The sequence below is a fragment of the Danio aesculapii genome, chromosome 3 (genome assembly GCF_903798145.1).
Source record: "Danio aesculapii chromosome 3, fDanAes4.1, whole genome shotgun sequence".
Classification (NCBI taxonomy): domain Eukaryota; kingdom Metazoa; phylum Chordata; class Actinopteri; order Cypriniformes; family Danionidae; genus Danio; species Danio aesculapii.
Genome location: NC_079437.1, coordinates 39,702,759 through 39,719,290, shown reverse-complemented (window position 1 = coordinate 39,719,290; position 16,532 = coordinate 39,702,759). Strand labels below are relative to the sequence as shown.

Below are 16,532 nucleotides of genomic sequence, written 5' to 3'. Positions count from 1 at the left end.
TTAATTCTACAGTTAATTTAGTTGTTTTATTTTGTTTGACAGGGCTGCATGTGAGGGTAGAAATGTGCAGAGCAGAAACTCTATTGAAAGTGCATTAAATCTTATCATTTTAACTTTTAACTATATTTAACATTTAACGTTATTAGCTAACATACAATTTTGTAAATTACCAGTTTATTGCCTTTAATTCCCATATATTCCTGTTAATTCCCATATTTCCCCATTAATTCCCATGGAAAGTTTCCATCTATGAAAATTCCTATAATTTTTCAACCTTAATTTGTAATCAGTCAGATGTTCTAAAAAAAGAACTCACAATTATTATGAGTGTCATTAGTGGCCATCTGGTTGTCCTCACCTGACTCCCGTGTGCGTCCCCTGACGCTTTCACTCCAGGGTCCGGAGCCTATGGAGTTGAAGGCCTGGATCTGCAGCTGGTACTCTGTCCACTCCTCCAATCCCTCGAGCGTGATCTCTCTCTCCAGCCTGTCGTTCAGCAGTCGTGTGCTGGCTTCACCCCGCAGGTCTGCCCGCATCACCTTCACCCTGTAGCCCACGCTCTCCGGGTTTCCATTGTACTCGCTCTCTGGCAGAGGCTGACGGAGACATCACACGCTCTCAGTGAGTCAACAGAACTACTGACAAACTTCCTCAATGGTAATGAAGCAGAGAAAGAAATGATAGATGCGCCATGAGTTTAATGAATACATACAGTAGACGATAAATGACATGAAGAAAAAATAGCACTGTACGACATTAATAATGCACTAACGATGTCTTTCGCCGAAGAAAATTATGGAAAGAACATATTTAAATAATTTAGGCTCAGCACTGGAATGCTGTATATGATTAACCATGTATATTCATAAAGTTAATGATACATGCTGAGGCAAACGTGCTGTTTTTACATGATTTTAAACACTGTGTTCATCCATAGTTATATTCATAAATGCTTATGCTTTTGTTAACATTTGATTAAAATATAACTGAGATCTATAAATTTTTACACTTTTAAAGGGCCCCTATTTTACCTCTTTTTCAAGATTTAATACAAGTTTTTTGTGTCTCAGCTAAGTTTCAGCTTAAAATACCCGTCAGATTATTTATTATACATTTCTAAATATAAGAAATTAGAGCTGTTAGTGCATTGTAGCTGTTTTTGTTGCCTGTACCTTCAATGCAAATGAGCTAGTTCTCTACCACTCCCACGTGTGCGTCAGAGCCATAGAGATTGCTCTGATGCATGTAGCCTGTTGCGTTTCATGTGGATAAACAGCACAGGGACAGACAAGAATGAAGCAGATTTCCCTTACTACTTACTTCCCTTAATACTAGGGATGCAACAGTTCTCTGTAAAAAATGTATTGTTCTGTTGTCCTTTCATGTTCAGTGCGCCCTGTGATCCGTGGTTCAGAATATGCATTATTAATATTGGTTTGTTAATAAATACAACTGCAACAAAGCAATTCCACCTTTCACATCCATTGCTTGTGCGAAGACCTGTCCAATCACCTCTTAGTATGTAAATCTGTTGTTGACATCACATTTCCTCACATGTCGGTGTGTGTGTGTGGAGTTTGTGTGTTTCAGCATGGCAAGTGAAGGAGATAAAGTGCAAATGCGCAGGTGAGGCCAAATCACAGCGCATTGCCGTCAGTGTTTTTTATTGAGTGTCAAAACAGACACTCAATATAAATTCAGACAGACACAAAAACATAACGAATGTCGTTTTGTTGTTGTTGTTGTTGCAAAGATCAGTGGTCACTAACAGGCGGATCGAGGTCTGTGTTCAGACCCAGAAGTGTCCCATAAGGACGCGGACATACAACAAGTCTGTTACTTCAGTCCTGCTCCTTCTGGGTGTTCTTGCACAACGGGTGTGCACCCGATCACTCCCACTGTTCACTCTATTTACCCGCTGTCTGCTATTTCTTCTCGACTGACTGTTCTCGCTGAACTAAGAAAGAAGAGCTGAACGCTCTCTCTTTGGTTAAGTGTTATTCACTTCAATGGTTCTGATAAGTCAAACAGAGCTCTCTGGAATCATTATAAAATCATATAGAAATCATAAATAAAAATGTGTTGTTGCCTTGGCAATGCCAGCATAATAAAAACAGAAGTAATCAATACTATAAAAGTGCTCAATTATTAAGATGTGTTGACGTAATTATTATCTGCATAATTGGTTAAGACTGTTGAGTCAAGATGTAAAATAGAAAAAGGAGAAATTTAAGCTTTTTATCTTCATTTTCAATATTCAAAATGGCCTACTTCTATTTAATTGCGAGAACATGCAAATCTACAGTCATATATGTGTGAAGCTGTTGCATTGTCAGGTGTTTGTTACCCAATAAATATGTTTATTGTTCTCTCAATTGTTCTGTAGGCAGTTTTTTTCTAAGCATAGCACAAACCACACCGTACAAAAAATCGTGACCCTAAAACCCTGATACATACCGAACCGTGAGTAGATTAAACCGTTGCACCCCTACTTAATACGTTGTTATTTCATGTATTTGTTGTGAAGTTAATTCAAGCCTTTCTGCAATGATGAGTCACACACAATGTCGTTACAAAGTTCACACACACATGAACATACATATGTTAAACTTTGCATTATTTTTACACGGCTAATGTGACAGGATACACATTAATATCCACTGCTGTATGGATATCTGTTATATTAATGTTTAAAATAAACCGTATTTACTGTGCGTTCACAAATCAAGATTGAAGTATTTTCTTTTATAATTGTACTGACAGATGGCTGTGGCGATGAATTACAGCGATTTCACTGTATTTATTACAAACATGCTCTGTTCTAAAATTGTTTTAAATTTTATGAAACTCATTCTTTAGGTGCTGCTGATCACAGAGAGCTGAACAGATCTTTTAATCCTAGATGCTTTGTGCAAGTTCTGTCTTGTGAATATGATTATATGCGTTACTACGGAAACATGTTAATACGCAGCTATCTATCAATTCGGTGGGCGGGGAAATGTCCTACGTCAAGTTGAAATGGGTGAAATGACTGTGGACACTATACCTACACACAGTTTTGTCCAAACAGCTTCAAAAAGTTTATTTTCATCATAAGTGCCCTTTAAATTGAATTGAATTGACAATTTATGTTAATAAAAATGTATGTTTAAGATTAATGCTGTTCTTTTGACATTATTGCACCAGTTACCACAGAAATAACAGGTTATAACTGTTTTGAAATTGATAAGAAATGTTGTTTAAGCAGCATATCACCATATGATTTCTTAAGGAATAATGATGCAGAAAATTCATCCCTGAGTCACAAGAATAAATGACATTTTTAAATATATTGAAATACCAAAAGGTAATTTTATTTAGAATTTATATTTCACAACACTGAATCAAGTAAATGTAGCTTTAGTGAGGATAATTGATGTTTTATATAATAATATTACAGATCCTATTTTAAATATTAGTGTGTCTCAAAATCTTTGAAAACTTTCTCTATTACAATTTAAAATTTTTAATATGTTGACCTTCTAAAAACACTACTTTCCTTGACTAAAAATGACATGCCATTTCAGGCAGGATCAAATGACCTGAAAGTCCAGTATATGATGAAATACGGGCTAAATTTACAAACTCTTTTATTAGAGAAAAACAGAAAAAAGTGTGTAAAAATAAACAGAGCGGCCTCTATAACGCGCAGCCTCAGCAGAGTCCTGAACATTGCTAATGCAAGCACAGCATAACCCAATTAAATATACACGCTCCTATAAATCTTATATTTATATTTAATACGCATATCTAATAATCCTCCATCATTTACGTGCCAAACCAAAACAAAATCAACCAAGCGATTTTGACCGGGAGCCAAAAGGTAAGTGAGATGTCACAAACCGGCAAAACATCAGCTCTCATGTGCTTTTAATTTGACAGGTAAAGAGCTTCAATTTGAAAAACTCAATTTAGGCACTAGCTCTCACATGTCAGCAGTCTTTAAATCAGGTTGAAAATCGATAGATGTCCAAAAAAACACCCTGCTTTCAACATCCTAGCCTGCATTCATGTGCGGGATGAGATAATGGCAGCCTGTCAGTACACCAGCACTGAAAGTTACAGTATAAGAATTTCCTCGCACCCCATTTTTGCCATTATGACCTCTGAAAGAATCGAAAAAGTGAATCAAGGGCTGAATTACCGAATACAGTCAAGTAGATATAGTGCACCTGACTAACTTCATACAGGTCAGAGCAGATATGAAACCTCTGTATTAATAATCCATCTTTAAACATATGAAATATCTTACATAACAGCAAGCTTATGACTGACAAAAGTCACACACATGGAAAAATAGCACAATTTATATGTAATAAAGTGCCCTCTACTATTATTGGCACCAAAGTATGCTGTGAAAAATGTCCTTATTGTTTGACCTTCAGATCTTGGTCAAAATATTGAAAATAAAACTGATAATAAAGATGCTTGGGTTGTGTTTGGAGGAGAGGCTTTTTTCTTGAAAACCTTTCAAACAATTTGTGATGACAGGGATAGAGGTGACGACAGATTGTAGTTTTGGAGACTTTTCGAACCCAAGACCTGGGCGTCGTCTTTCGGATGAGACGTTAAACCGAGGACCTGACTCTCTGTTGTTATTAAAAATCCCATGGCACTTCTGGTAAAAGAGTAGGGTGTCAATCTCATGATTGTGAAGCACTTTGGGTGTATGGTCATACACAATAAACGCGCTATATAAATACACATTACATTACATTTACATTACAAGACCTAACTACTGCAATTGTCTAGCTGTGATTCTCAGAAATATTTTGGACACTCAGTTTGGAAATTTGGAAATACTCATTTTCCCCCCTTTTTGATCTTATAGCCCAAGATCAATTGTGAAGCTCAACAACCTTTTGGCTCAACCTCTTTGGTTTTTCCTTGTGAAACAGGAGGTCATGGCTGAACAATGTTTTATTCCTTCAACCAGGTTTACATAAAACGTCAAATATTACTGGGAATTTTCTTACAAAATATTCTGCACATGAATCAGAGAAGATTTTGTTGTTGATTTTTTGATGTTAAGTAAACAATTAAGACTTTTTTTACAGCTGTTGTTGCTTATATTTACCAAGGGTGTCAACATTAGTAGTATTGAGACATACTGCATGAGAGTACAAACCACAAAACCTCCTTATGTTGCATGGGTATGTTTTTAGCAATAACCAAAAATACATTTTATGTTTCAAAATAATAGATTTTTCTTTTATGCAAAAACCATTTAAATATTTTTTAAAGATCGCATTCTTTAAATATGGTAACACTTTATTTGGTAACACTTTAAAGTAAGATTTTATTAGTTAATGTTAGTTAATGTATTTACTAACATGAACAAACAATGAACTATACATTAATTACGATATTTGTATATGTTAGTTAACGCTAGTAATAAAATACAGTTGATCATTTTTAGTTTCTTAACCTAAGGGCATTAATTAATGTTAACAACCTTGAATTTGGAACATAATAATGCATAGTAGACATTGAACTAATAAATGCTGAACAAACATTGCTCACAATTACATATTACAACCCAGGCTCATTCTGAAATGTACATAACGTTTTCAGGAGATCGCAAAATATGTCCCGGGAGATACGTTTTTTTTTTTTTTTCGGTGTTTGTTTTTGCGAATCCACCAGAGGCCGCTGCGTACGCTTTTTGAGATTTTAAATTTCTCTTGCAAGTGCCATTCGCGCCTGCTCTTTTCATGTAAATCCACCAGAAGCCGCTGTCGACTGACTGACTGTTCGACTGACTGACTGACCCACCCTCCTCCTTCCCTAAACCCAAACAATAGTGTTTTCAAAAGCACAGTTTGACCCACCCACCCACTTTCCAAAACCCAACCGCAGTGTTTTAAAAAGCAATCCAGAAAAAGAAAAACCCTCATCTGTTTTTTTACCACATTTTCAGATTTTTCCACATTGTCACCCTGTTATTTACTTGTTTATTTAATTTTTTGGCTTCTGTTTTTGCCTTACCACCTTTCTGGAGCCATTCTTCGCCAGACTCGAACCTCGTCATTGTGGTCACCTCTTCTCTGCGTCTCAAGTCCACCGACGTACATGTTGAGCTACAGTACCGGACAAACTGGTAACAGCGAAAAAGCCGTCCATACTATGTCAGCTGGTCAGCATGAAAAGGAACGGCCTCATACTGCCCCGTAGCGTTCGTTTTAAAGACGAAATGCAGCCATACGTAGCTCTAGCTACATAATTTGTGATCTCCAGAAATGTATATAGGGGGATGTTTTCACAATGAGACTGTGTTGACATATTAACTAATAAAGTGTGACCAAACATTTAGTCAATTTCTTATTGTATTTTCCTGTTAAGTCAACTATTTAGAGCGTAATTACTCAGATGAACTGCACCAATAAAAAAATCGAACTAAACCTGCCAAGTACGAACACAGTAGCAGCATTTTTAGATGATAAAAAAAATAATTATAGTGCAAAAAAAGGTAATTTGATTGCTCAAGAACACAATGATTCTATATCTCATCAAACAGAGATAAATGCCATCTAGCTGGGTTTAAACCTACAATCTTTGTATTAGCAGTCTATGTATTTAGCCACAATGCCACTTACCACCCAGCGTAGCCACAGGCTGGTCTCGCTGGCTGTCCGCACAGTCACACTGCTAGGGGCCACATCTGGAGGAGCCTGCAGGGTCTGAATGACTCGGGACGGCACACTTACTGCACTCGGACCCACGATATTCACCTGGCGCATTCGAAACCTGTAAACACCAAGAAAACCATCCCATCTTTAAAAATGTAACACTTGGCTGAAAACATATGACTCCATGTTTGTGATGAGACCTGTTCAAGCCTGTGCATTTCATTTTATAATTGCACCAATTACCATGAAATCAAAGTTTATCAGTGAGCAGAACAAATGGAGAGGCTGCGGCAACATCCATAAAGATCTGACAGAAATTTGCAGCATAGAGAAAAACACGGAGGCGAGCAGTTCATCATGAAGCTCACGGATGATTCCAGCTGTCTGAAAAAAACGGATGGAGTCACACACTAAACCTGTTTAGATAACAGCGCTAGCTTTATGTACAGTGCGCTGAATGAAGTGATCTGATTACCGTGTCATTAATAAGACATTATCATTCCAGTTAATAAAGCTGAAAATTTTTTTTAAACAATTTTCATGTGACAGTAATGCAATAATCCCCATAAAGATGAGGTTTACAATGAAAAATAAATAAGTAAACCAATCTCCCAGCATAGTAGTTAACCAATACAAATCAAGAAATGGAACTTTAGGTTTTTTAAACACACTGTAAATCATTCAAATTCACAAATCCTATAAAAAGAATATAAAATGTATATATTTCTGATTAAATCAGATAGAAATGAATAAATTCATACATTCAGTTAAATAGACTCGTTCATTTAGTTGTTCAAGCGTAAAACATGATGAAAAACCGTGTAACCACTAGTGCCATCAGCATCAGCAGGTGAGTGCAGAAACTCCATTGAAAATACTGGGGGTAAAATACACTGCCATATTTTAAAGACATGGCGGGGGAATGGAATTTAATGCAGTGCTTCTTGTCCAGTCTGAGATCCACTTTATATTGTAGATCACATATGACATATCATATATGAAGATCAATGGTTTTTAAAGAAATCTGACCTTAAACATGGCAATTTTGTAATGGCAAGACAGGTCACTGGAAGCATGGCTGGCTGAAATAAAAGTCTGTGTGCATATACCCCATTGTTGGTCAAAGTATAAATAAAAAATATCAGTTTTTAATAATCTAACTCAGGGGTCTCAAACTCAACTTCCTATGTTTATGTTCTGTTATTTCACTTTAAAGGCAATGAAAATAACCAATTTTTTGCACTAAGAGTAAAATTGCTGAAACTACACACACAACAGCCTGAAAAAAATGCTAATATTAGCTGAAAATTTAGGACGGCACTTAGAGATTTTTGCATCTAAACTCTTCATATATACAGTGTATATATATATATATATATATATATATATATATATATATATATATTTATATTCATATATATATAAATAAAACCCACTCGATCACAGAATCCAATGCAAAATAAACAAGAAGTCGCAAACTTTTATAAATTTTTTAGTATCAAAAAAATTTAAATAATCTCATAAAACATAAAATTCGAAACCATATAATCAAATTATATTTATTTCAGTTTGCAATTTATTGTTTTACATGACTTATAGACGTTGCATACATTATGTATTTGAGTGTCTCTCAAAAAATGACGTCTTCACAATCATTACATTACATGAAAGTATGGCGGAATTTATTTGCAGACTGTGTTTGTCAAATCGGTTTTTGTTTAACTATTTTGCTGCAGTTAACAAGAGAAAACGCTTTAATGCCATTGACGGGTTTTACGTCAATCCGTGTTTTAGGTGTATTATGTTAGGGCAAGCCCTAAAGCATGTCCTGAATGAGGTACATGTCAGATGCTTAGGGAGTGAAATGTCTGAGAAAGTAGAATCGTGAATAATAAAAAAAGAGTTATACAACCTTCCTTTGGCTTAATCCCTACTGTTTTAGATCTTGTCTTGACAAGAGACCAAAATAAAGAAGCTTCATTTTTATGATTTGTGTCATTGTGTCGAATTGCACACCTAACATCGTAAGCTACCTAATATGGTAAATAATAAATATTTACTTTAACTTTAACATGTTCAATTCAGCCAGCAGTCATATTTTACTAATGCACATTCTTTATACAAATCTTAATGTGCATATGAGGAAAATGTATTAAATAAGACCATTTGAATCCAATATTAGCGAAATTATTATATTTACACCACCATTATAAATATACGCCATGGAGATGTGTTTGCATAAAACTAATTATACTCAAAAGACCATTGAATATTTTCCAAAATATAGCTTTAGTAAAAATCTAGCACTTACAGACAAACATTTCAACGTTTAAATCAGCTCCAGAAATAATCTGCATGTACGTTACTTTCGACCGCACACTGAGAAAAACTGAAAGTAACCCAAACATATAATACTGTACTTTAAATGTTCAGTAGGTGGGGAATCAAAACCACAAGTGACTAGACATGACTGCACAACAAATGGTCCGCCGGCCGGCAGTTTAAGACCCCTAATCTAACTTGTTATTCTGGTTCATTTAAGACTTTTTAATATTTTTAAAGATGCATTTATAATTATTGTGTTCAAATGACATTTTTCTGTTGCCGATATGTTTTGCACTAGTAATATTCTAAGTCCATTAGGCGGGCATTATGATAGGCTAGTCTGAAAAATCACACCTCATTGTCTAAAGAGAATGATCTTCATCAAAATACGCACATACACAAATCCATAGCAACTGACAAACTGATAGGAGTTTGCTAACGCACATGCCTGTTTATGATTGGAGTATTAGTGAATCTTATTTCATGAATGCGAACTCGGTTATGCGTGAATGTTTTGTGAATAAGCTTACGATATGATTGGCATTTTGCAATTGTTAAACAGCCTTTTTTTGGTCAATGTAAATTGGCTTGAATTTCTGTGAATTACATTTTAGTAAAAAACAACAACAGTAAACACATTTTGTTTACTAACGACAGCTGATAAAGATGAAGTATTTGGCTGCTATTATTCATTTCCACACCACCACAACCAAACAGCCAAAACAGTTGGCAACCATAATTGTTATTTACACCCGTACGCCAGCAAATGTCATGTTGTAGCTATGTTTATCACAGTGTCAAGCGCGTCGAGTAGTGGAGTGATTTTTGGCCATGTTGTATATTCCGCGCGCACACACACACACACACACACACACACGCACACACACACACACGCACACACACACAAACACACACACACACACACTCTGAAGCATCGCTCAGATGCGACTGTCACTGGCAGAACTTGCAGTGTGCAGTGAATTCTGAAGTCCATGCATAAAAGAAGTGTTTTCTGAGCGTAAATAGATTTCATGCGCACACACACTGCATCTCAGCAACTCCGCATCAAATCTCTGTTCAATTGTCTTTTTCCGGCATAAGACAAATATCACAAAGATGTCAAGATCAGACAGAACAAGAAAGAAGAAAGGAATGAATTAACGGCGTCCTCAGGGAAGGAAGCAGAAAATAACAAGATCAGAGGCATAAATACAGAAGAGAAAGCCTTGCCGCAGTGCTGACTTGAACTGTGAACCGTTCGATTTGTTTATGCAGGCACAGAATCATAATCTGATTAAAGTGCAAACGTGTCTTCGGTAATGCAACTGTAATTGCAGTAATCTACATGCCGTTATTTAATTAGGTTCGCTTAATGCGCGTGTTTAAAATAAATGAAAATGCCGTTTATATGGCAATTGCTGTGTTGAAAGTCTTTAATTTATGCCTGTGGAAGGGTCTGACTGACCTGTAGTGTGTGAAGGGGGTGAGATTGGGAACCTCCAGCATCTGAGCTTCAGGGTCGTTCTCTTTTTCGTACAACACCTTCCACTCTTCGTCTTCACCAATGCTGCCAACCTGAAGACAGAGAGAAACAAAGCAAGGGTTATAGGAAAGCAGCTGTAGTAGTTTACTGATGCAGACTCATTTATACACGTCAATGTGGCAAGATTTATTTCCAAATTAAATTAAATTAAATTAAATTAAATTAAATTAAATTAAATTAAATTAAATTAAATTAAATTAAATTAAATTAAATTAAATTAAATTAAATTAAATAATAAATTATAGTGTAAAATTATAATATAAAATCAATTATTTAGTTTGGCAAACACCATGCATTTTTAAAACTAATCTAAATAATATTAAATATTTAATAATTATGTAAATGTTATCTTTATAATTGTCTTTTTTTTACTTAGTATCTTTTTCTACCCATTTATGACTAATATTTTCAATATATTTCAAATGCGATTTTCACAATAAATATCATTCCAATGAAGCATTTTAAAAACTTACGAATTGCTTATTTTAAGTTAGTACTCAGAAATCGCTAGTAATTTGTACAATTACTGTACATAATAAACAGCACATGCGAATAGTTGCTTTAAACCTTTGTGTTTTCTCAATTTTAATTGTTTGCAGTTATTAAACTATTAGGTTTTCTAAATTTAAAGTTTTAAATTATTAGGACTACATATTTCTATAGTCAACTGAACATACAATTAGAAGTTTAACAAAAAATTTGTTCAACTTAATATATTATGTTGATTAAAGATGTACAACTAACTGACTTAAAGAGCCTCTATTATGGGTTTTTGAAAATAACCTTTCATGCAGTGTGTAACACAGCTCTAGATTTAAAGTAGAAAAATGTGTTTAAATGTGTTTAAAAATATTGATTCTTTAATAAAAGATTCCACTCAGAGTCATTTAAATGATTCATCATTCATCTGGATCTTTTGCCTCTTCGTGTCGATTTCGTCAAGAAACAATACCAAATATAAACTGCTGGATCTGGTAAAACATGAACGTGGCTTTCCATCCAGACACTAGCGGAGTGTGAGGGATCATGGGATAGATCAAGACGCGAAGATTACTATGACTGAGAGATGGCCAGACATGCAGCAGTGGGGAATAAAGGGTTCAAATTTATTTCCACAACAATACCACAGTATAGCCAACCGTGTGCTGTGTTTGTTCCTGTCATATTTATGATGATTATTACAATAACCTACCCTGCAACGCGGGATTCACAAGCAGTTTGTTATTAAAGGAAGGATCAGCAAAGACAACTAATGTATTGGACTTTGTCAGTAACTGTTACCTCCAGATCGTGTAAGTGTTTCTCCTTCCTACACAACTTGAAGTGTGATTAAAATGGTTGCCTTGTTTTCTGTAGTTTGCAAAATATGTCCTTAATAGTGTGTTGTAACTTGTAATCGCTCTGCGCGGCTTGTAATCACGTTTCTGTAATAGATCAGTGTTTGTACTGTATCTCTCAGGGTAAATCTGTATGGGCTATTCACATATCACGTAACCACACTGAAAAAGCGACGCGTGCTTCTTCCTTTACCGATTTAAATGCGTTTTGTACTCGCAATCTTCTGTTGGTTGTTGCTATGGCCACCATCAGCCATTCCTCACATGCGCGGTGGGGTCAATATTCAAAATATTTCAACTCTTGCCACCGTGTGGATTAATACTCAATGTGTGTAGTTATTTCTTGTGGTTAGGGTTAAGAATAGTGTATATGATGGTGTCTAACTGCATTGCTTTAATGCATTCCTGCACTGGACTCACACATATAAAGTCCCTACTTCTTAACTGCGAGACGGAGTTTGGAGTCTCACACTGAACCCAGTCGACCAATCACAACAGACTTAGCTACTGGACTAATCAGCACAGATTAGCATCGCGCAAAGGAGGGGTTTGAGAACAAATGAATCGCTGAACAAATATTATGGGTGTCGTTGGGATAATTAGGTAAAATTAAATGGATATTATAAGACCAACACCAAGCCCAAGTGTTTCTGACCTTGTATGCATGTCAGATCGTTGTTGGAGACCCCCAAAACTAAATTATGACCTTTTATAACACATATCAGGGGCTTTTTCTAAGTTGAGTAAACTCAAAAATGTCCTAAAGGTGGTTGCCTTAAAATTTGAAGTTTTCTCAACTTCTGATACTTCACAGTTTACTTCCTTGTAAGCATACTTCAACGATCTTTATTTACAATATTTTTAACAGCAGACCATCTGTTTAATATTGCAGATTATACGGGCTTTAAATGGGTTTTCTCAAAGACGTAAGCTACAGTTTTATTGGCTGGCTTAAGTCAATCATTCACTCATTTATCACCAGCACACAAAGTCACATTAACAAGCTCCAACTCTGCTTCAAAAAGCATTCCTCAATCTATAAAAACCTAATAAAGCCTCAGTAGTGAGATTTTCATCATACCAAATGCACCCAAAAAAGCAGTTTGTCATGCTATGTCTCTTTTAAATAGGTGCTTCTTGCCCAGCAGACTATACACGAGTTTACCAGGGCTTTAATCTGCCGCGGCATTTCAAAACATCTGAAAAACACACATTTGCAACATCTTTCGAGAACGCTATCTCCTGGCATTTGTGCAGTGCAGAGTCCAGCAGTGAATTCAATAAAAGAGTAGAAAAATGCCCACACTGCACTTCATTATAGCCGGTACGTCACAGGTCAAAGGCTCGCCGAGTGTTCTGTAGAGAGACGGGTCTTCAGTGGAGCAGCTTAAAGCTTTTTCAGTTTATTTTTGTCTTATTTATCAGTAATTTATTATTATTATTATTATTATTATTATTATTGTTATAAAAACACAATTCACTATAAAGCAAATATACACTGATTGACAAATTAAAAACAGCACAAATATTAAATTTTTTTTACTGTGCCACTGAATCCTAAATATTTTAAATTATAAACTAGTATTTTTTTGTGAGACATGATACAAATCAGAATTAGGCTTCACAATATTTCAATAGGTCACAATATTTATTTTTGTTGTACAATATATTGCAGCAAAATATATTGCGTTAAACAATATTATTGTCATTTTAAGACCATTTTATGCCACTCATTATATAATGCCAGAACGACAATTATAATATCACCACCATGCAAGTACACTCTTCCAAAGAACACATCATATTTTACTCTAAAGAATATTTAACTTAATTATAGTCATTTTAACAATTTTATAATCAGGCATTGGAATCAGAATGTGAAAACGCATATCCTAAATAAATAACAATTTATGTTAAATGTTAAGTGCAAGATAAAAAAGTAACAGAGGCTGCGATATCTGCTGCCAGATCTATTTTCAGTTGTCAGACACCCACATGAAAATATACTTTAGTAATTTGTAGTAAATACTAGAGTGTATTTTTAACCATACTGACGCTGACACCTCCAACAGAGATAAAGGTGTTGCACAATCAGCTAAAATGTTGCTAGAATTGGTTTTTATGTTAGGCGATATTTATTGCATCACCAAAAATGATTGAGGTCATGTGTTGTGCGATAAGTCGATGTATTGATTATTGTGACAGGCCTAGATGTAGAAATCCCTAGAATGTGCTTCAATTATTTTTTTGATCTTATTTTTGATACATAATTCATAAATAAACAAAAATATAATTCACATAAAAAAATATAATTTTTTTACTACGCCACTCTGAATCCTTATATATACACACATACACATATATATACATACATATACATACATACATATATATATATATATATATATATATACACACATACATACATACATACATATATATATATATATATACACACACATATATATATATATATATATATATATATACACACACATATATATATATATATATATATATATATATATATATATATATATATATATATATATATATATATATATATATATATATATATATATATATCAGGTGTCAAATAAAATAGATTATCTGATTTTTTGCTCCACTGTCCCACTCTGAGCCCTCAATAAATGTATTTTATGAACCACAGCACAACAGCATTTGATTCCACCAGCGAACTCAAGAGCAGAAAAATTCCCCACAATGCACTTCATTATAGTGGGTACATTACACAACCAAAGTCTCTCAGACTTGTTTTGTATAGAAGCGCAGGCCCTCAGCAGCAACGCAGGTTAAAGCTTTTTCAGCAGAGTCCCGGACAGAGCCAGCCGCTGCCCCATTTCAAACGCATTGTGCGAGCCAAGTCTAAAGCAATCAAAGCTCACAGCACTCAGGAAGATTTACTATGAGCACTGGAGTGTACTGTATGCGGTAAGCATTTATGCCAGCATGATAGATGTGCGACGCGTGCCACCTTATGCTGGCGAGAGCTGTAGTATTTCATAAGCTGAAGCGTTTGCAGGGTCTCTGACAGATTTCAAGAGAGTCCGGCTTCAGTCACCTCTGGATTTCAATGAAAAGACGACGTTTCCTTTTGCATCTAGTTCAGAGAGCTGGTGTCAATTACAAATTAAGAGTCAGTCAAGTGGTTGAATCTGTCATCCGGGAACCGCAATCGGAGCCTGTAGCTGTTATTCAGGTTGAAATGGAAATGTTTGAGTAGAAGTGAATGGAGGATGTGGGATAATTCTGCACGACGGCTGTTTTTAAAGGATTGGGACGAATGCCAGATGATGGTTTGAGTCTTTGAATGCAAGCCATATAGTCTACGAGAGTCTTCTGCAATTTTGAAAGAAATCAGTTTTGTCAAAAGTTAAAGGGATAGTTTACCAAAATAAAAACGAGGATTTTCTCATCATTGATCTCACACTCAGGTGGTTGTAAAAGTTATGAATATCTTTCTTCTGTTGAACACAAAACGAGATATTCTGAATGATGCTGCAAAACAAAACAGCCAATGACATCCATGGCTGAAAAAAAAATACCATAGAAGTCAATGGCAGGTTTTTTTTTTTAACATTCTTTAGTTTGTCTTCCTTTGTGCTTAACAGAAGAAAGAAAATCAAACATGTTTTAGTAAATGATTACAGAATTTGTAGAATTGAATCCTCCAACAATAACACTTTTATCTATCTGTTTGTTCTTCATCACTTGTCTTCTACATATTGTTGCTTTTCTGTCGATTTGAAGTGCTTTTATTATCTTTATTTGTAAGTCACTCTGGATTATAAGCGCCAGCTATGTTAATAAATGTGGACAAGGAATATGTAAATGTTAGTGTAAATGTTTAGTGTAAATTTATCTATCTCCTGATTGAGATTATGAGCTGACTGTTTAATACAGGGGTGTCCAAACTTGGTCCTGGAGGGCCGGTGTCCTGCAGATTTTAGCTCCAACTTGCCTCAACACACCTGCAAGGATGTTTCTAGAAAGCCTAGTAAGAGCTTGATTAGCTAGCCCAGGTGTGTCTGATTGAGGTTGGAACTAAACTTTGCAGGACACCGGCCCTCCAGGACCGAGTTTGGACATGCCTGGTTTAATACGTTTTTGCATTCATTATAGCTTATTCATTTTATTTGTGTGAGACATGAATCCACATACAAAATTTTATTGGTGTGTTTGTGTACACTGACAGACAAATAAAAATAGAGCAGATATTTTTGCTTCACTATTCCACCTTGATTTCTCAAAAAATCTTTATTTATTTATTTTTTATTTTTTTTTTGCACTTGCTCTTAGTAAGACACAACACAATAGCTAAAGATCTTGCCTTTTCAGTGTGCATTTAATGACATAAAAATAAGATTTTTCCTTTTCATTTTTTTGAGGCAGCACAGTATAATCTGACAGGTAATGACGTGAGAAAAAGAGAATTAAAGCAGCTAGAAGACTTTTTTTCAGGCTTTGATAAAATTTTATCAGTTGTTTATTAATTTTTTTTCAGTAGATTTTGCCAATTATGATGCGATCCTGGATTAACACATACAGTTGAAGTCAGAATTATTTTCCAAATAATGTTTAACAGAGCAAGGAAATTTTCACAGTATGTCTGATAATATTTTTTCTTCTGGAGAAAGT

The 16,532-nt window shown here is 35.0% G+C and overlaps 1 protein-coding gene across 2 annotated transcripts in view; it reads right to left on the bottom strand.

The window, feature by feature from the left end:
- The window catches only part of sdk1a (sidekick cell adhesion molecule 1a), a 637,737-nt gene that overhangs the window by 90,998 nt on the left and 530,207 nt on the right, over positions 1-16,532 (bottom strand). For both annotated transcript variants that reach the window (XM_056453953.1, XM_056453952.1), the window contains 3 exons: positions 10,459-10,568; positions 6,636-6,786; positions 359-596 (listed from right to left, as the gene is read on the bottom strand). In XM_056453953.1, coding sequence (XP_056309928.1) covers positions 359-596; positions 6,636-6,786; positions 10,459-10,568 — 499 coding nt within the window. The remainder of the gene's footprint in view (positions 1-358; positions 597-6,635; positions 6,787-10,458; positions 10,569-16,532) is intronic.